Source organism: Balaenoptera acutorostrata, chromosome 12 (genome assembly GCF_949987535.1).
Source record: "Balaenoptera acutorostrata chromosome 12, mBalAcu1.1, whole genome shotgun sequence".
Lineage (NCBI taxonomy): Eukaryota > Metazoa > Chordata > Mammalia > Artiodactyla > Balaenopteridae > Balaenoptera > Balaenoptera acutorostrata.
In genome coordinates this window covers 38916903-38937042 of record NC_080075.1, presented here as the reverse complement: position 1 = coordinate 38937042, position 20140 = coordinate 38916903, and the positions used below count along the sequence as shown (strand labels likewise).

At 35.1% G+C, this 20140-nt stretch overlaps 1 protein-coding gene across 5 annotated transcripts in view; it reads left to right on the top strand.

Annotated features, from left to right (window-relative positions):
* AFTPH (aftiphilin) overlaps window positions 1-20140 on the top strand; it is a 64701-nt gene that overhangs the window by 30030 nt on the left and 14531 nt on the right. For all 5 annotated transcript variants that reach the window (XR_009009927.1, XM_057558282.1, XM_007189738.3 and 2 more), the window contains 4 exons: window positions 9463-9614; window positions 11428-11554; window positions 11963-12019; window positions 14894-15016. Coding sequence is in view for 4 of the 5 variants with exons in the window: in XM_057558282.1 (XP_057414265.1) it covers window positions 9463-9614; window positions 11428-11554; window positions 11963-12019; window positions 14894-15016 (459 nt within the window). In the remaining variant the exon portion in view is untranslated. The remainder of the gene's footprint in view (window positions 1-9462; window positions 9615-11427; window positions 11555-11962; window positions 12020-14893; window positions 15017-20140) is intronic.

Below are 20140 nucleotides of genomic sequence, written 5' to 3'. Positions count from 1 at the left end.
AGGATTGTTAGGAATATTTTTACCCCTTAGCCCCTGTACTTTATCCTTTTCTGGTCCAGATTCTTTCAGAGAAGATTCATTAAGATTTATTTTGACCTAAAGTAGCCCCTGGAGGTGCAGTTTGATATCCAGATTGTTCCCCAGTCCTGAGTTGTACCCTGTGCTAAATTTAACCAGGGGTATGGAAGAGAGCACTCCCTTGAATATCACTGCTTTTTATTGATATATGTAACACTTGGTCCACAGGCCTATTTTAAAAATACTGAGAATAAAATCAGAATCTATAAACTTTGCTTCTCCAATTATCTTTTGCTAAGCAAACCATTTTCAATTGGAAATATTTCCAGAGTCTGTTAATTAAAATGGTTATACATCATTGCTTTGATATCGCTGATACATTAAGATATTGTAGAAATTGTGGTACCACCAGTTGGAGTGCACAGCTAATCACTTTTCATTTGACATTGGGTGTCTGAATAGCTTAATTTGCTAATTCAGTTATTACATGGTTTGGCTAATGTGTATTATTCCTGTTGAGTAATTCATTATTGAGGCAGAAGCTTACAATTTTAAACAAGGAATGAATTAATTATATAATGCAAAGTGAAGACTCTTGGTTTTTGACCTAATCCTTTCCCTGTTTAGTTTCATCTTATTAGAGTATAGGGTGACACTAGTATTGGATAATCTTTAATTTATAGCCTTAGAACTTTTAACATCATCATATAATGTATTTTTTAAAGTATGACCACTTCAAAAAGGAATTTTTTGCATCATATAAGTTGATTGAAGTTATTTATGTGTAATCTGATAACTGGATATAGGAGGAAATAAAGTACAAGGGCTTTATGGAATCTTACAGATCTGAGTTTGAATCTTGACTCAGTCATATGAGCGTTATGATTTTGGACAAGTTACTTCTGAACTCAGTTGTCTGTAAAAAAGGAGGTAATATCTGTTGCAAAGGACTTTTGTGAAGATAAAATGACAGTAAATGTTAAAACGAGTGAAAAAAATCTATTGAAAAATAAGAATCTTGTAGTATGATTCTATTTTGTAAAAATAAAACAAAAACTATATGGATGTGTCAAGATGCATTGACTTCCTGAGATTTGTGTGGTTCAGACCTCAGGCTTTTCTTTTCGCTGAATGGCTATGCAAAATGAGCAGAACTTGGAGATGCATGTTGGAAAGGAGAAACTGCTGGAAGGGGTGCTAGAAGAGAAGTTTGGAAGGAAATTGAGGTGGGGAAATGGAAAGTGACTGAGTTGGAAAGTGACTTCCATTCTTATCCTTCTGTTGTAAAGGAGGGTTGTGACCTGTAGTTTCTTCCTTTTCCAGAATCTGCTGGAAATGCACATTAATCTAGTTCTCTAGGAGAGGATTAGATTTATTAATATTTTTCTTAAAATGTTTCTTCTAGTTGCCACCATTTTGGGGACAGCACAGAAATCCTCACATATTAATGACACTAAAAGTTAGATTTTTTAATCATAAAATGATTTATCCCTGTTGAATCTTACCTGGATACAACAATTCTGTCTTGAACAGAGTGCCCTCAAATTGTGTTTTGACAGAATGTTGTGAGAGTCTTTTAGAATTCAGAGCTCAGTTAATTCAATTAAGCAAACATGGGGAACAGTTCTTTGTGAAGTCAGACAAATGGTATAGTTGTCATTTCAAATTTCTTTGACTTTTTTGCTATGTATGTGGCATTGTCCAGGTCCCTGTTTTTTTAGTACTTTCCTTTTTTCAGCCTACCAAAAGGATATCTTAACATTTTAATAAAATATATCTTCCGTGGGTCAAGAGACAATCAATTATTGCAACTTTATTGCAATAATTTGTTACTTAGGGAAAAGTCAACCAAATAGAAATCTTTGAAACTTATAAAATGTTTTCAGTCAAGCCAATTCTCAGATGGTGAGTCCAGCAAGCCTCAGAGGGTTCAGGCCTTGATGTAAAAGCCATAATGACCATTTATTGAGAAATATTCTTCCCCTTCAGTGAATACTTTTTTCTGAGAACGCAGAGTTCAGTTTATTTCATTCTCCTGTTAACATTCTTATAAATTGTAGAGAAAAGCAAGTTAGTGGTATCTCTATTGTAGAAATTGGAAAAAGGTCAAAATTATTCTTCACTTTTGGGGCTAAGATTTAAAACAAAATAAAATGACAGTAACAAAAAACAAAAATCTCCTTACTTTGAAAGCAGTTCTTTTTCCAAAAGACCATTATATGTATTGTTTTAACAGTTTTTTGTTTTTTGGGTTTTTTTAACCTGTTAATGTTCCAGAAAGGAGCCTTGATTGAAATAGCCAAGATGCCTTTTCTTAGGTATAAGGTAAAGGAGATAATGTCATGAGCACTGCATTAAACTCTGAGCTTTTGTAAAATTTTCAAAATATTGCTCTGGGTGTTATTTGAGAATTTAGGTAATTGGTAAGTAATCTCTTTATACTAACTGGCTATAGAAAAGGAAGCTATGAGTCATTTTCTTTTATTAGCCATCTAATTGATAATGCTACTGGGAAAATGTTATTAGAAGATTTATCTTGAGAGCTTTAAAAATTGAGTATCACAAAAAGGAAAAAGAAGAGAATCACTAATACTTTGGCTTATGTTATTTTGAGATTAAGTTATTAGTTTGCTCACCAGAAAGTTAGCATTCTCAAACTGAGTGTAACTACATTTTCATCTTCATTTATTTAATCACCTGCCTAAGATTTGTGCAGGTTTTCCTTAATGTGGGTGAACACTTGAACTTATGACTGAAAACATAAGTAAGCAACAAAATAAAGAAATTAAGTGGTCAAAAGGTACAGCCTTCCAGTCATAAAATAAATAAGTCCTGGAGGTACAATGTACAGCATGGTGACTATTGTTAATAATACTGCATTGTATATTTGAAAGTTGCTAAGAGAGTAGTTGTTGAAAGTTCTCATACGAGAAAAGAAAAATTTGTAACTATGGTGACCATTTTGCAATATATATATATATTGAACCCTTATGTTGTACGTATGAAACTAATATAGTATGTCAATTATATCTCAATTTAAAAAAAAAAAGAAAGAAAGAAATTGAGATTTTGGCCGTATAGCTCTTTGCTTGCTTGAAGTATTTGGACAGCAATTCCTTTTGTTAATTTTCCCTCAGAAAATTTGAAATTCTGTCTTTAATTCCAAAATAGATAGAAATACTTTAATTCGATTTATCCAGAAACTGTGCAGAAGGGGCAAACCATCTTTTTAGAGCGTAGTGAGTGCTACAATTGGTTACTCTTCCTACGTAGCTTGAAACTGGGGATTGATAAGTATACAGTTGTAGATTGTACTTGATATCTTACTTAATATTTAATGGTGGTAAGGCATAAGGTATCCTCTTAAATGGAAGATTAAATTGCCCAGTGGATTTTATGTTTCTTCTAAACTTCCACTTAAGAACAAGACCTAATGCTATCAATATTAAAACTATTGACATTAATCAACTACTGTTTGTAAGGAAGAAAGGAAAACTAACTAGAAATATGTTGAAGGAATTTTAGAAATTACCTTAAAATCAAGATACTTTAAAGGGGATATGCATTTGAGTGGCCTCAGAACCGTAGTCTAGGATCCTCGGTGCTGTCTTATACACTCCTTTGGAAAACTGAATGAGAATTTCAATACACAATCTTTTTATACTCCACTGTAGTCATTTACAAAATAGAGTTGTATTAATCATGGTTCTCCAGAGAAGTAGAACCATGCATGCATGCATGCATGGAGAGACAGACAGACAGACTGATGTATTATAAGGAATTGGCTCGTGCAGTTATGGAGATGATCATGAAGTCCTAAGATCTGTAGTCCACAAACTGTCTTCAATTGATTGAATGAGGCCCATTCATACTAAGGAAGACAATCTGCTTTACTTAGTCTACTAATTCAAATATTAATCTCATCCAGCAACAACCTCACAGACATATCTAAAATAATGTTTGACCAAATGTCTGGGCACCCCTTGGCCCTGTCAAGTTGATGCATAAAATTAACTGTCACAAGAGGGAACACCAAATATCCATATATAGCTTTCAGGATTTTTGGAAGACCTGTAACCTGTTTGTAACTGAGCCACGTCAGTTGAGAAGCTCTGCATTAGATAATATGACTTATTTACACCAGTGTATAAAATGAAAGGGTTTTCTTCCTCCAAACCCAGACATGGAGACAGGACAGAACTGGGAATGAGTATAAGTGAATTCATGCATAGTGCTTTGCCCTCACTGATGAATTAAAACATTGGGTAATCGTTTTTGCTTTTCCAGAAACACTGTATGGGTTGAAAAAAATAAAATATAGAGGGATTCAAGGTAATAAAGGACCCTGATAGGAAAACAAATATATGAGAAATGAGAAAATTGGGAAAGAGAGAAATCCTATAAAAGCCAGTGCACCTTTGGAGAGTAGTATAGCTAAGACCACATATGACTTTTGTGAGCCCCTTCCCCATAAAAGATATTTAAAATTCTATTTTATAACTTGGTATAAGGTTGAGTATGTTAATATTAACTATTAAAACGTTTTCATGAACCCCTAAAATTATTGTGGACCCTAGGCCCTGTGCCTACTGCATAAGTTGGCCCTGGTTATAGTATAGTACCTAAAAATCAAGGCTTTGGAGTCACACTGCTAGATTCAGATCCAGCTTTCAGCACTGACTTGCATTAGCCACTTCTCTGAACCTGAGATTTAGAGAATAATAATAGTACTTACTTCAAAACTCTCATTATGAAGATAAAATGAAATTGTGCATATTAAAGGTGCTTAGCGCAGTGTCTTGCACATAATTAGTGCTCAATAAATGTTAGCTGTTACTGAATAATCTCAGAAATGCACTTCTTAGAAAATGATCTTCAAAGGTACAACAAATAGTGTTGCCAACTGGATTTTTTGGTGAATAGCAAAAAGTAATAGGGAGATAAATGAGAATTTGTGTGGGAGTACCTCTAGTTCAGCTATATACTCACCTGTCAGACTAGTTTGAGAGCAATAGTGCTGCTTCTGGCTAGTTTCCCTTCTCAGGATAGTTTTGACAGGTAGGAACTCTTCTGAGCACAAGTGTGCTTGTCTGCAAGTAGCAGACCTTCTCCTTTGGCTTCCTAGCGCTGGAAACGATAGAGAAAATAAAAAGGGAGTCTGGTACCTGTCTAGAAAAGCATTTGCCTTTCAACCCTGCATTTATCAGAGCCCCCTGTTCTTAAAATGTTTAATGGCCAGATGTGCTGCTGTTTGCGGGTTTAGAATTTGATATGTGTTTGAATTGACAGACATGGCTCAATCACCAGTTTCCTAATTCCAAATTGAAGGGAGAACTGATGACTCTTTTTCCTCTTTGACTTTGAAGTTGAAGGCATTTGAAATTCAAGTAACTGGAGTGAATATTAACTTATTTAGTTTGCTATTTAGTTACTGTTGTAACCTCAGCTAAATATTTAATATGCTAAGTGGGTGTGTACTTATTTTGTTACCCTCACATTAATTTAGAGTGCAGCACTGGCTCTTCAGTAAAAATTTACTATTTGCTTTGTTGGAAACTATGAATAGTAGTGTTAGATGAATAATTTGCTTATGCACAGTAGAATAAATCGAAGTTTAAATAATATTTCACTTTACTGACTTTAAGGCTGTTGCATGTGTTAAACTACCTTGGCTGACAATGTTGAGGAAAAAATTGAATATATTTTAAAACAACTAAAATTATTTAATAATCTTCAAGACACAAAAAAACCCAAAACCTTTACCAGTATCAACCTTTAGCTTTTTTTTTGGCTGCATTGGGTCTTCATTGCTGCTCGCGGGCTTTCTCTAGTTGCGGTGAGCGTGGGCTTCTCATTGTGGTGGCTTCTCGTTGCAGAGCACAGGCTCTAGGCGCGTGGGCTTCAGTAGTTGCAGCACGCAGGCTCTAGGACGCACAGGCTTCAGTAGTTGTGGCGTGCCAGCTCAGTAGTTGTGGCACACGGGCTTAGTTGCTTTGTGGCATGTGGGATCTTCCCGGACCAGGGATTGAACTTGTGTCTCCTGCGTTGGCAGGCGGATTCTTAACCACTGCGCCACCAGGGAAGTCCCAACCTTTACCTTTTATCTCATGCTCAAATTTTATGAGTTTTTTAAAATTGAGTGTCTGATTACAGTGTTTTGGGAAATCTGTTTTTTTGAAAGAAATTTATCTGCTTGGTCATAAGAGAAACTATTCTTGTGGTAAGTTAGTTTCTCTTCTTCTGAGTGTTAATGTTAGTTATATTCTTGTACCTCTTCTACTTACCATGTTACTTGGGCTATGTTCCATCATATCTTTGAACTTTATTGTGCTTCTTGGGAAGTAAAGCATCTTAACACATCTCATGTGTGGTTTACACTCTTTGATTTTCAGAATGTGATCAAGATTTAAGTTACAAATGCCAACAATCAACCAAAATGTTCACGAATTTTCAAAATTTAAAATCCCCAAGGAGTAGCAGTAACAGGTTCTCATTATATAAGCAGCTCTTAACAACAGATATTTTTTAATTAGGTACCTTTTTCCCAACTTGATAGGAGGATCTTGGGGAGGATGCAAAATATTGGGATTATTTAATTTCTTGATATAATATAGTAGAAATTGATATAAATTGAGACAGGTATTTTCATAATGATTTAGAATGCTAAATAGTGGTGGAGAAATAGCCTTAGTGAGATTTGAACCTGGTTTTGACATTTATTCCTTGGCAGGCCACTGTGTCTGTATGTATCATCTATATAATAACAAGAGTAGTGATAAAAGCTACCACTTCTTGAGCACACACTGGGTGTCAAGCATTTACTCTTCACCTTGTAAGGTAGGCCCTGAGAGCTCCAGTTTATAAATCCTGAAACTGAGTCTCAGCCCCTTGGGTCCACAGTCCTCTATTGAAGTGTTATAATTACATCAGCTATTTACTTACTGGAATTAACTAGTAGTAAATGAAATTTGGCATTATTTATTACCATGAACAAGATAGTAGCCCTTTTAGCATCAAACTGGTCTTGTAGATAGTTGGAAATTAATATACTTTAAAAAGTAAAATGTTAGGAAATTTAATTTTAATCAAAATCTTTGTTAATTCTATTAGCTGCTTTCTTGTTGAATTGTTGAGGAGTTCCTCCTTGTGGTGAGTGGTGCTGGTCAGTTAGTGGATTCTGGTTGTTTGAATCTTTATTTAAAAAAATTTATTTATGGCTCTACCTCCAGGGTTGGCAAACTATGGCTTAGCAGACAAATCTGTCCTGCCGCCTGTTTTAGTAAATCAAGTTTCATCGGAACACACCCACACTTATTTGTTTATGGATGGCCTGCAACACGAAAAATATTCACTATCTAGCCCTATAGAGAAAAATCTGCCAACTCCTGCTCTACCTCATTCAACAAAAGATTTGAAGCAATTGAGTCTAATATCTAATCCTAAAGACATATGGAACTTTCTTTTAAAATTTCCATGTAATTTTATTCTTTATGAGAAAAGGTTGGGAAGATGTTTAAAAGAAAGTTTAAACGTGATTGGGTTAAAATAATGTTCTGTTTCCTCAAGTACATTCCACTAATTTGAGAAATTGCTCACTGGTATAACTAAGACCTGGTAGTTATGTGTAATGATTGATCCAAATCATTGAATATGTTTTGAGGTCCTTTCTTTCATCCTTAGATAAATGTTTTTTCTATCCCATTAAAAGGATAACAAAGAGGATACAAGAAAGATTCTGTTTTACAGAGAAATAAAATTTGGTCATATGTGAGTTTTTGCTTACCCTCCTTGCCCAAGAGGAGCCAATGCTTATTATGTTTCCAATTAGATGGTTATCTGATCCCTTTAAAAGTAATGTCTGTCCATTCCCTCTGTTGAAGTGAGTTAAGTATGGGTCCCCTTGATGCACTCAAGTTTCACAAGCCTTGGGATCTTGAGTCTACTCTTTACTGTAGGTTTCATAATTGATACTGAGAACCTTTTCCCATATCACATACATGAATATAATGAAGGTGTTAAACTTTTGTAGAGATAGCAGAAGTGTACCCTGAGACCAATTACGCAGCGTTAAGTTTTTTGCTCTGATACTGCTTCCAAAAGAGATTTTGTTTTGGAAAATATGTATGTGAAAATTTTTCCTTTTGTTTTTAATTTTCCTGTTTGCTGACTATACTAAACAACAGAAATCAAGCATTAACTTGTTTTGTTACTTGGCAGGAAGTACCACCATGATGTGGCATTTTCTTGTACACAGGATGTCATTTCAGTAGTACACTTAATCTTCCAACAAGTTTTGACTTAAAAGTTTGTATTCCTAGTTGATGTTTAAGTAGTAAGGTAAGCTGAGTTGAAAATATTTTACATGTATCTGAAATAAAGTTAGGAAAGTGGGAATAAATGTTATTGTAGGTTACTCATGTAGACTAAACCTACTAGTACCCCCAAAATCTAAGTTAATCTAAATCCAACAAGTTTTAATTAATAAAAATACTGCAAAAATGCCAGTGTTCTCAGAGAAAATACTCTAGGGAATATGCAGGCTTTGCTTGGAGGAAAGGTAGTGTACTATTCAGAAATACAAATATGCACACCATAGAAGAGTAGAGAAATGGAATTTCTAAAAGATAGCACAGATCATCAAAATGATAAATGAGCCATTGAATTTCTTAGTAAAAATTGAGACATTCTTTCCTACTTTGGTTTCTTCTATTAGCAGATATTTCTAAAAGGTTTTCACAACAAGGTCATTCTGTATATCACAGGGAACTATATTCAATATTCTGTGACAAACCATAATGGAAAAGAATATGAAAAAGAATATATATGTATGTATAACTGAGTCACTTTGCTGTACAGAAGAAATTAACAAAACATTGTAAATCAACTATACTTCAGTAAAATTTTTTAAAAATTGTAAATAAGGTTTTCAGAATTCACGTGTTCATATCCAGGTTCTGTTCAACTATAATAGGATAATACTTTTTGCAAGCACCAATCTTATTGTTCTATAGAGTATGTGAGTGCTAGTAAGAAACACCCCAGTGTTATGGAAAGATTATGAATACTGTCTGGTTTTTTTGGTTTTGTTTTTGCTTGCAGATTATTCAAACTTTGAGATTGCTTTCTCACTGTACAATGGGGTAGTAATTTCTTCTTTGTAGAATTTTGTAATAGATTAAGTAAGATAATGTTTGTAAAGTGCCAGGCATGATGCTTGGTGTGTAACAACATTTATTTGTCGTTACACAATTATTTAAAGCTGTTCTATGAGTAGTTATGCTTCTTTCACTTAGTGTTTCCTGTATCTGACTGGTAGTTCCCCCACCCCCTAGTAGCGGACAGGATATTGGTGTATGGGGGTGTGTGTGTGTATTAATGATAAAGCTATGACATTATTAAAATTACAAAAATGAAAATAAACTTTTGGGGGGTGTTTTGATGCAGACAGCTTTACTAAACCGCCTGGAGCGAATTTTCGAAGCATGTTTTCCTTCCATATTTGTCCCTGATACTGAAGAAGAAGTTACTTCCCTGAAGCACTTGCTGGAAACAAGCACCTTGCCAATAAAAAGAAGAGAGGCCTTAGCTGAAAGTGGGTAAGTAGTAGACACTTTTCAGATAGCATGTATATTTGTTAGTATCAAGTGTTCTAATTTATAAGGTTATCTAAGGTTATCTTAAACCATTAAGGTTCTAAAACATTACTGTGTTTAAATTCAAAAAATTATATTGTGCTAAAAGATATGATTTAAAAGACTCTCTACTTGTCCATTTTTGAGCTTTTTAAAAAGAAATTCTAAATCGATATTCTAATCAATTTTATATATTATTTTTTGATTTCCTAGTATGATAGATGAAAATTTAGATCTTACATCTGCTATTCTCTTCTCTTCATCTTCCCAGTATACTTATATCATAGTTTTTGGTTAAATTGTTATTTGGTATTTTCATTATTATGATCATATATATAGTGTTCACAGCTAAGCCACTATTTTCTTTATAGTATACCTTTTTCCTGGATTTAATAATTGCCTCTCTTTTTCATTTACTGAGTCTTTCCCTACCCTCCAACAGCCTGTTAATATAATTTTACTTGTGATAAAACCTATCAAGCTGACCATTCCATTTTTTACCTGGAGTCCTCCATCTTCCAATTCCTTCCAATCTGGAATGGATCAGTCTAGGCCCCCTAAACACATGTTGTCTTGGGACTTGCCTTCACTTAAATCCCATTTTGGTGGAGCACATCCTCTAATAGCCTCCTGAGAGAAAAAGGTACACAGGAGGTAAAATTTTACTTTATTCTACCCCTACATCAAATTTATAATTTAGGGTCTTTTGTTGCTGGTGTTCTGAAATTTCACAATGAAGTATCTTGATATGAATCTTTTTTCATTCATTGGACTGAGTACTAGGTAGGAACCTTTCAATCTGGAAGCTTCTGTTCTTCAGTATTGAGCAATTCTCTTATAATGACAATTACCTTCCCTCCATTGCCTCCGTTTTCTTTCTGGAACTCCTATTAATTATTAGATGTTAGAGGGTCTAGATTGACTTGCTAATTTTAATTTCTAAGTTATTCTTATTCCTGGGTACTTCTGTTACATTTCATTACTCCCCACCTCTGGAGGCAGTATTTCTTAATTTCATTGAAGATGAATATTATTTTTGCTTCTTGACTTTTGTTTTGGGGTGATTTCTGAGAACAGAAGGGGACAAAAAGGTTGATGTTTTGCCATCTTTAAACTGTAGATATTTTTTAAAAATATGCTAGCTGTGCAGATAGTTCATACTCTTAGACCCAAGAGATTCATTCTAAGGAAATAACACAATTCTGCAATAACACACACCATAAAATACAGGAAGATATTCTTGCACTACTAGCAATAGGAGCCAAACAGTAAGAACAACTTAATTAAAACTGTAGGATTGTGGCTAAATAAATGATGATGCATCTGTCTAATAGAACATTACACAACCACTGAAAAAGATACATATGTACATAAGGAAATGCTTAAAATCTGAAAATAGAATACAGAATTTTAAATATGCTGTAATTACAACTGTGTATTTGTGGGTCAAGACTCAAGGAGAAAACATATTAAATAGCTCCAGAAAGATGGTGGGATGCTGGGTGGTATCTTTCCTCCTTTTAAATATTTTTGCCTTACAATTTAAAAAGAATAACATACCAGCCCAATTTTTGCTTGATTGTTTCAAATGAGTTTAACTTAGTTACTTTTCCAATGACTAAGTGTTGGCTGTTGATTTCATTCAGATAGTACTTATATACTCATGTTAGACACAAGATTAATTGAAATGTATATTTCACAGTCACATTAAAAGTAGAATTCATGGTGAAAGCTATTGAGTAACCCATTGTTGGTGGCTTCATCGTGACCTTTGCAGGGAACTGCTGGATGTGTGGGCTGAGCTACAGGACATCCATGATGCACATGGCTTGAGATATCAGTGGGGCGGCTCCCATAGCAACAAGAAGCTCTTGTGCTCCTTGGGAATAGACACCCGAAACATTGTGAGTTTATTAGTACCTTGGAAAATCCTTTAATCAGCCTATGAAAAATGTTTTTAAATTCTGTCACACTTCTGTTGAAACTAGTTCCTCAGAAAAATAAATATTAGTTGGTTTAACATGTTCATGTATTTTTGAATATGCCAACTTTTAAGCATAAATCTATCTAGATTTTTCTGTAATATTTCTTATTTTTAGGAAAAGTTGTTTTAGTGTTTTTCCTTAACTATAAAATGAAGGAATTGGGCTAGGAGATCAAAAATATAACCCCATAAGGGCAATTTAACAGTTTCTTCAATTTATCATTCACGATATATGTAATAAAGCATTACAAGCATATTTTGGAAACTTTCATTCTGTGACAGATCATTCTCTAAATATATGTTCTTTCTCTCTAACGTACATATATAGCTCTTCACGGGCAATAAGAAGCAACCTGTTATAGTGCCCATGTATGCAGCAGGATTGGTAAGTACAAAGATGTCTTTGCATGTGTTTATCATTGCTGCATTTATTCTGTAAAATCATCTTACATAGCACGACATGGAAAGTGTATTTTAAGGGGCATTTACTGTGGGGCCATTAAGAGAATAAATACAGTATCCTTTTTCGATCTCATAAATCCCTTCAAGTCTTGATCTGAGGATATTTTTCTGTATTCTATTAATTATAGACACTTTTGTTTTAGATTGAAGATTATTTTTTATCTTAGTAATATTAGTGCTCATAACTTTTTGTAAAATGCACCTTTGGAAGTCTCTCTCTTTTAATTTGCTTTTAAAAAGAAGAAGCTGAAGTATCTGAAGCCTTAGCTATCACTTGTTTTAATGCATTTGCGATTTTTTTAAAATAATGCAGTATTGAAGCCATGGATGTATATCAAAGCTTGGAAATATCAAATTATAGCAAATGAAAATGAGTCAGGACCCATAATTGGTATTTAGTTTTTCCATTAATGTTTTAAACGTGTTGAATTTTGTTTTTTCAGATATGCCAGGTAGTCCAGGAAAACTGAGGAATTTTCATTCTGTACCTTATCAAGACTCAGTCACATTTTAAAGTTTGACTTGTTTGTGGTTTTTGGCGTGTCTTTGAGTTATTGGTGCATAAAAATGGCCTGTCAAACTAAAAATATTTTTAAATTCTTTCACCAATAACTTGAAAATAAGAAAAAAATACTGTGTTTAAGATAGAGAAAAAAATAACTGAGGAACCCTTGGTATGGAGTTTAAGTTTAAAAACCCTTTATGTGCATGTGAAAATGAATTTGCTGTGGAACTTGACCTTTTTTTAATCTGCAAACTTTTCCATGAATAAGCTCTAATTATTGTTATTAAATTGAAATGTTTGCTTTGTTTTGTTTTGTGGAATTGCACAAAAACTTCTGTGCTTGACCTTTTTAAAAAAATCAGTTTCTACTCCTTTGTGAATGGTTATCTTGTATTTTCAAAACACCTTGATCATCCCTACTCTCTTTTATGTTGTAGGTAAATGTAATCCAGAACGTTTCTTTAACTTTCTGGTTATGTGGATCTCTTTCCTCAGGGAGTAGCATTCTAGAGATTGTTGGTGGTGTTATTGTCACATTCTGAATAGGAAGTAGGAAATTTAATTTGTGGGCACTTTTCATTCAGCATGTTGGCGACAGTAACCTACTTAATGCTCTGTGTTAGGGTCAGCACATTAGCCAATTCTTTAAGTTTTATGTGGAATTAGAGACTAATGTCTATGCTTTTTTTCCTATCTTAATTACAACCTTTTATTAGTAATGTAATTTTACCATTTTTGTAAGCTTTTAATACCAAAGTTGGTTTAGTGAATGTATCATCTCCTCCTCCATCTTTGTGTTGCCTTATATTTAGAAACTTATTCTTTTTCATATCTGGTTTCAAATTTTAATGATACCTGAATTTTTCCCATGGTGCTTTACACACATGTGATGTTAAGTATCTTTTGATCTCATCTGGAGGAATAGTACCTGAAATTGTCATTTAAGTCACTGGCTCTGAGACTTCAATGTGCATTGGAATTGCTTGGAAGACTTGTTAAAACACAGAATGCTGAGCACCACCCCCATAGTTCCTTATTCGGTAGGTCTGGGGTAGGGCTCAAAAATTTGCACATTTGACAAGTTCCCAGGTGATAGAGAAGCTACTGATGGGGACCACTTTGAGAACCACTGACTTAAGGGAGAGCTCACATTAGAAAAGTTGGCTAAGACTAGTAATTGTTTGCCAAATGCATGGAGCCTTTGTAGAAGGGCACACTAGAAAGCCTGTATAATGTGTATGGTATTGAATTAGACCATGAATTTATTTTCATTTTTCAAGCTGCTAGATTAAAGCCTTTCACATGCACTGTTAAGAACTAAATCTGTAAATTGCTTATTTAGCCTATGCTTGATTTTATGAGCGTAGGGGGAGTCTCCTGAAAACTTGGTTTTAGAAATGTATAGATTCTAACTATAAGATTCCTGACTTAGCAGCTTTGGGGTTTTTTCCCCAGTAGTAAAGGGAGACTTTTATTTGGTTGATAACTATTCAAGAGCTTATCAAGTATTATTTTTAAATTTGTAAAAGCTTGGGCCTTTTTTCATGCCAGTAACCTGGATTATTACCCATTATTTTTAGTGTTTGGTAGAACATTAATGCAAAATGCTGATTTTTTTCTTCTTCTTTGTTTCTACATCCATCTTGAATGTTTTTCTCTCTTACTCAAAAAGTGTGTTAGATTCATAGTGGAATATGTAAGATGTTTTCCCCTCTGAAATGACTGTCTCTGCTTTGCCAGTCCAAAGAACCAAGAACTAAGGTTCCCATCTATAGTGGAACAAGGATCAAACACTAAATTCACATTGAAGCATGTAGACGTCATCACATTATATGGTGTGTTTTAGAATCAGCTCTCACCTCTCCAAGCACCACCTTGGTGTAATGTGTATGAAGAGTTCCCTTTCCTGCAGTTTCAGATCTGAAACATCAGAATAATGTTGGATTCTTAGGGCATGGATGTAATATACTGTTCTGCTTGCCTCTTCCCCAACCCCACCATCCCATGTGCTTATGCTTTTGTGTGACAGTGATAACCAGGCACTTTACAACAAATCCAGTTCAATTACAACGTCTTGCTTCAGAAAGTTTGGATTCCAAAGGTATTATTATGAAACATTTCCCATTATAGTGCTATAAGATTTTCACTAAGCAAAATTTAGGACTAGTTCCTTTTTGTCTTCAGTTCTTTCCAGATGACCTGTTTTCTTTCTGCTTTCTGCTAGATTAACTTTCTTGTAAAGTTTATGGGCTGATCCTTCCCCCCCATTAATGGCTAATATGCCTTTTTCAGGGTATGTTAGAGCCCACCAAGGAACCGTTGAAACCACTATCTGCTGCAGAGAAAATCGCTTCCATCGGTCAGACAACCACTATGTCACCAGAAATGAACACATGTACATCTGACCAATTCCAGGTAAAAATATCTGGATGTATGTAGATATTTTTATGCATGTATATACATGTATGTCCACACACATTGTTGTTTCCCTTAATATATAACTTCCAGTTTTTAAAATATTTTTAAAATTTAGTTTCATGATGGATGTGATTTCAGTTACTTATTAACATCCCTTGAAATACAATGAGCAAATTCTCTTTAATTTTAAAAAATAGAAAAGGCAATTTGAGAACTGGCTGGTTATGGGTAAGTCCTTTAAACCTATCCAGGACTTAGTCTTCTTACCTATAAAATGAGGACTTTGAAGCAAGCATCTCTAAAAATCCCTTACGGCTTGAACATTATGTGATCATTATTACTGACACACAAATCTGGTAAGTGCTAGATTTCAAAAAAATGGAAAACACTGCATTTATACCAGCTCTTCAAGTCTGCTGTAGTGTGTTTTTCCTGAAGCCTGCAAAAATTTTATAAAGTAATAAAATTTAGGTGTGTTTATTACATCAAAAACTGTTGTTTTGAGAGTTTGAATAAAGCTGTTAAGTTAAAAATGATGTAGCCTTTAACAAAACATTCTGTGGATTAGGAAAAAAAGAAAGCTCTCTTACCTTTCTTATCCTTTACCTCCTTGGGACATTTAAGCACAAATCGTATTTCAGTCTAATATGTTTAATATCAGAGCCTTCCCTCTCACTTTTTATCTGAGAGAACATAGCCACTTTGGTTTGCTTAGTTTTTTGACATCGAATTAGAAACTGACTCAGTGCTGGTTAAACATTGTTTTTTAAAATATTAGTATTCTTAATGAACATTACCATTTCTAAAACATATTCTTGCTGTGTTTGTCATTTCTTAACCTTAAATATCATCTTTGATTATGTCTAACACAGTAATGTATGTTTGGACAGCCTTTTCCAAAATGTGTGTTCCATTGAACACTAATCCCCAGAAATGCTCCACTAAAGAAGGGTTCCACAGTGAAGTAAGTTTGGGAAATATTTCATATCATACCCTACAACCACCCTTGGAGATTCACAACCCACACATTAAGGACTCTGAAGAATCTTGCAATGAATAACCCTATTTAATTTTACTTCATTTCTCAAATTTACTTGGCCACAGGACCCTTTTCTGAAGAACATACTTTGGAAAATAATTTTGTAAAGCAAGGTCCTACTTTTTCAGGTGTGTTTCAAGAAACATCTAATATTACTGCTGTGTACCACTGTGGTTTATACTTGGGCTTAGCTTAAACATCCTTCTGAACCCAGTTTATTACTGGCACTGAATTAGTGGGCAAGGGGACCTAATGCGTAAAATGCCTGGCCTTATTGATGGTTGGGCAACAGGCAAGGTGCCTTGGGCAAAATGTCTCAGTAGGTTGAATCTGTCCTTAGCTCTCTTCTTTTCATTGGCCTTATATTGACCTCTGGCTATCAGCTGCTCTCCCAGGCCTGCCATGTCTATGCAGGTTCCAAAATTACTTCTCCCACGGCACATTCTCACTTCTGCCTCAGTCAACATTCTTATTCCTACAATGCTAGGTATTAGGAAAGTAATTTGAGTAACTGCCTGGTATGTTTTCTGGAAATGGAGCTGTTCTTACTTGAGGCCACTTGTTGCTACTTTTACTTGCCTCCTTCTCCTCTTCTCTATCCAACCACTTCCACGTGTTACAGCCCCACAAGTTATTGCTTATTTTATCAGAGTTAGCTGTCACCTGTCATTTTTGCCTAGTCATACCTCATACTTATCATCTTTCTTATATAATTTAATTATAGACTTGATTAAAAGTCTAGATAACCTAATAAAAAGCATGTGTGTTAATTTAACAGAAGATTTTTAATAGAAATTAATGTGTGTTAATTTAATGGAGGTTAGTTGCAGCTCCATATGTATTCAGCTGCTGCCACCTCTATGCATACATATACACCTCTATGTACTTGTAATCAAGGGACTCTCTCCCTATTTATAAGCAAGTGTAGGAATTTTCAGCAACATTTAAGCATATCTAACATTTTTGCTGGAAGATGGAACTTGGTCTCTTGCTACTTATATATTTTTTTTTTTTTTAAAGGATTTTCTTATTTATTTATTTATTTATTTTATTTATTTTTGGCTGTGTTGGGTCTTCGGTTCGTGCGAGGGCTTTCTCCAGTTGCGGCAAGCGGGGGCCACTCTTCATCGCGGTGCGGGGACCGCTCTTCATCGCGGTGCGCGGGCCTTTCTCTATCGCGGCCCCTCCCGTCACGGGGCACAGGCTCCAGACGCGCAGGCTCAGCAATTGTGGCTCACGGGCCCAGCTGCTCCGTGGCATGTGGGATCTTCCCAGACCAGGGCTCGAACCCGTGTCCCCTGCATTAGCAGGCAGATTCTCAACCACTGCGCCACCAGGGAAGCCCTACTTATATTTTTTAAAAGCTCTTTTTAAGCAAATATGTCCTTTTATTCTGTTTCATGCACACATTTCTCTTTTTAAAAAATACACATATAAATAATGAATTAACAAGTTTATTCTGTACTTTTTTATGGTAGTTTGTGATCCTCACAGGCTTTAGCTTTTAGGCTTTTGGGAAACCAGTGAAAACAATATTTCCCAGTGGAAATTCAAACTTATTTCTGAATTGGCTTGAGCCTGTGTAGGTCTGCATTCTAACATTCAAATTGAAGAGTTCAGCATGCATATCAGAATTTTGTGCTGAGATGCCTAACCTCCATCACTAGATTGCATGACCTGTGCTTGGCTCCATACTTCTGATTCAGGTGAAGATACTTAACAAACATCTGAAATGCATTGTAAAGATGCTCTATATAAAGTGATATTTCTTACCACTATTCTTTGGCATGCAATGTATATATTATATATACATTATATAAACATGTATATATTTTTCACTTAACATTTTGGCCATGCAGTCTTTCTCCTGGTGATAATTTTCAGATGAAACAGCCATAGCCATTAGTGCTAGAAGCTTAGCAAAATGTGTCAGGAAAGACCTGTTCAATACCTAAATTTCCCCCGCCCCCCCCCACCCCCCCACCCAAAACATATAGCAGACCTTCCTCTTATGTTTTGGCATCATTGAACAGTGACTTTCAAACTTAGCATAGTTGTATAATTCTCATTATGACTGCATTCTTTTTGGTCTGTCTTTTCTATTTCAGTTTGGTACCCATTGAATTTTTATCTTCCGCATCAGTTTGTACTCATCAGTCTTATAGCCATTGCATCTCTTGTTTAGGAATTTAATATTTTACTAACAACTGTTAATGTTTTTTTAAAAGATGCTTTTACCTGAAAAAACAGTTTATAGGTAAAAAGCAGTAGTGATACTTTTTCTTCTTGTTGTTTGCCTCTTTATCCACTGAATTTCAAGGTCACACCATTCAGGGTGCCATTATTGATTCCCCTCTAAGATCAGTACTTTAACCACACTCTGTTCACTGCTGAGTAAAGTCAGCTCTCTGGCTAGCAGTTATCCAACTAGTCACCACTAGCAAACTTCTTTTCTTAGGCTACTTTATGTTGCTATTTCAGTTGTGAATCAGAATTTTAGAGTTAGAAGAAAGAAAAAATGACTATCTAACACTGTACTCTCTTTTTACACTTAGAAAACATATTAGGAAAGACTAAGTGATTTACCCAAAAGCACACATCAGTGCTATAGCTAGGACTAGAACCAGAGTCTCCTGTCTCTAGTCTTTTCTTTCCCCCTCTTTTTATTATGACCTTGTCTCCTTTCTTTTGTCTCTGCAGTAATCATTCATGCCGCATTACTTAAAGTTGTTTGAAAATGTTTCATTCCAGTGCTTTCTCTTTAAGTTGCCTACTTGTCTGTGCCGTTAGTTAGCCTATAATTATTTAGGTATCTGTTTTTCATCTATCTCTTTTCCACTGAATTTTGATTCATGATTTAGCACCTCATTATTACAATATTGGCTGTGTCTTCAAAAGGCCATAAGCCTCTGTGAGAAGCTAAAATTCCAGAAAATCACTGAAATATTTCAAAACATCCAGCTACTTGACTTCATTTAGGTAAAACATGTTAATGAAAGACCTTTGCTCCATTTACCCAGAAACTTTGTTATTATGTAAATCTGGGTTTGGTCCATCCAGTCAGTGTTGAATAGTTCTAAAGGTGTTTCTGATCTAGAAGCAGAATAATATAAGTTGAATCTGTTGGAATGCCTAGAGCTTTTTGTTTGTTTTTGAGATCAGCTAAAGAAGATCTTTTCTAAATGTTATTTATCGGTCTTGCAGGTAGGTTATAAACTAGATTTTTACCAGGATTTTTTAAAATTTTATTTGAAATAATTATAGATTCACAGGAAGTTCCAAAGGTAGTATAGAAGAGGTGCCTTGTGTCTTCACCAGTTTTCCCCGTGATTACATCTTACATAATCATAGTACAAGATCAAAACCAAGAATCTGACATTTGTGCAATATGTGTGTGTAGTTCTATGTCATCTTTCCATGTGACCACCTCCACAGTCAGCATACAGCATTTCTTCCATTGCCACAGCCAAGCCCCCGCCCCACCCCACTCCAGCTCCCACAACTCTCTCTCACCCCTGGCAACCACTAATGTTAGTGTTTTATTTTGTTTATACCTAGCCCCTCCACCTCCAGGCCCGACTTATATGGGGGAGACTAAGTGCTTATAGTAACATTCCTATAATTGGTTATCAAAGCAATTGTATTATAATGTCATGGGATTGGACTTTCAAAAATAGCCAATTCATATTCCCTTCCTACAGGGAACAATGTCTTTGTCTACACAGAAAAAATGATTATAAAGTTGTTTTTTTTTTAATTTATTATTTTATTCATTTATTTTTGGCTGTGTTGGGTCTTTGTTGCTGTGCGCGGGCTCTCTCTCGTTGCGGTGAGCAGGGGCTACTCATTGCTGAGGTGTGCGTGTTGCTCTGTGGCATGTGGGATCCTCCCGGGCCAGGGCTCGAACCCGTGTCCCCTGCATTGGCAGGCAGGTTCCTAACCACTGCACCACCAGGGAAGCCCCGATTATAAAGTTTTAATAAGTGCCTACCTTACAGTAAAGCATGGTGGTGAGCAATACAGAAAAAAAAAAAGATGGCAACATGTTGATAGTAAGAGTCTAATAAAACACAGGTTATTTC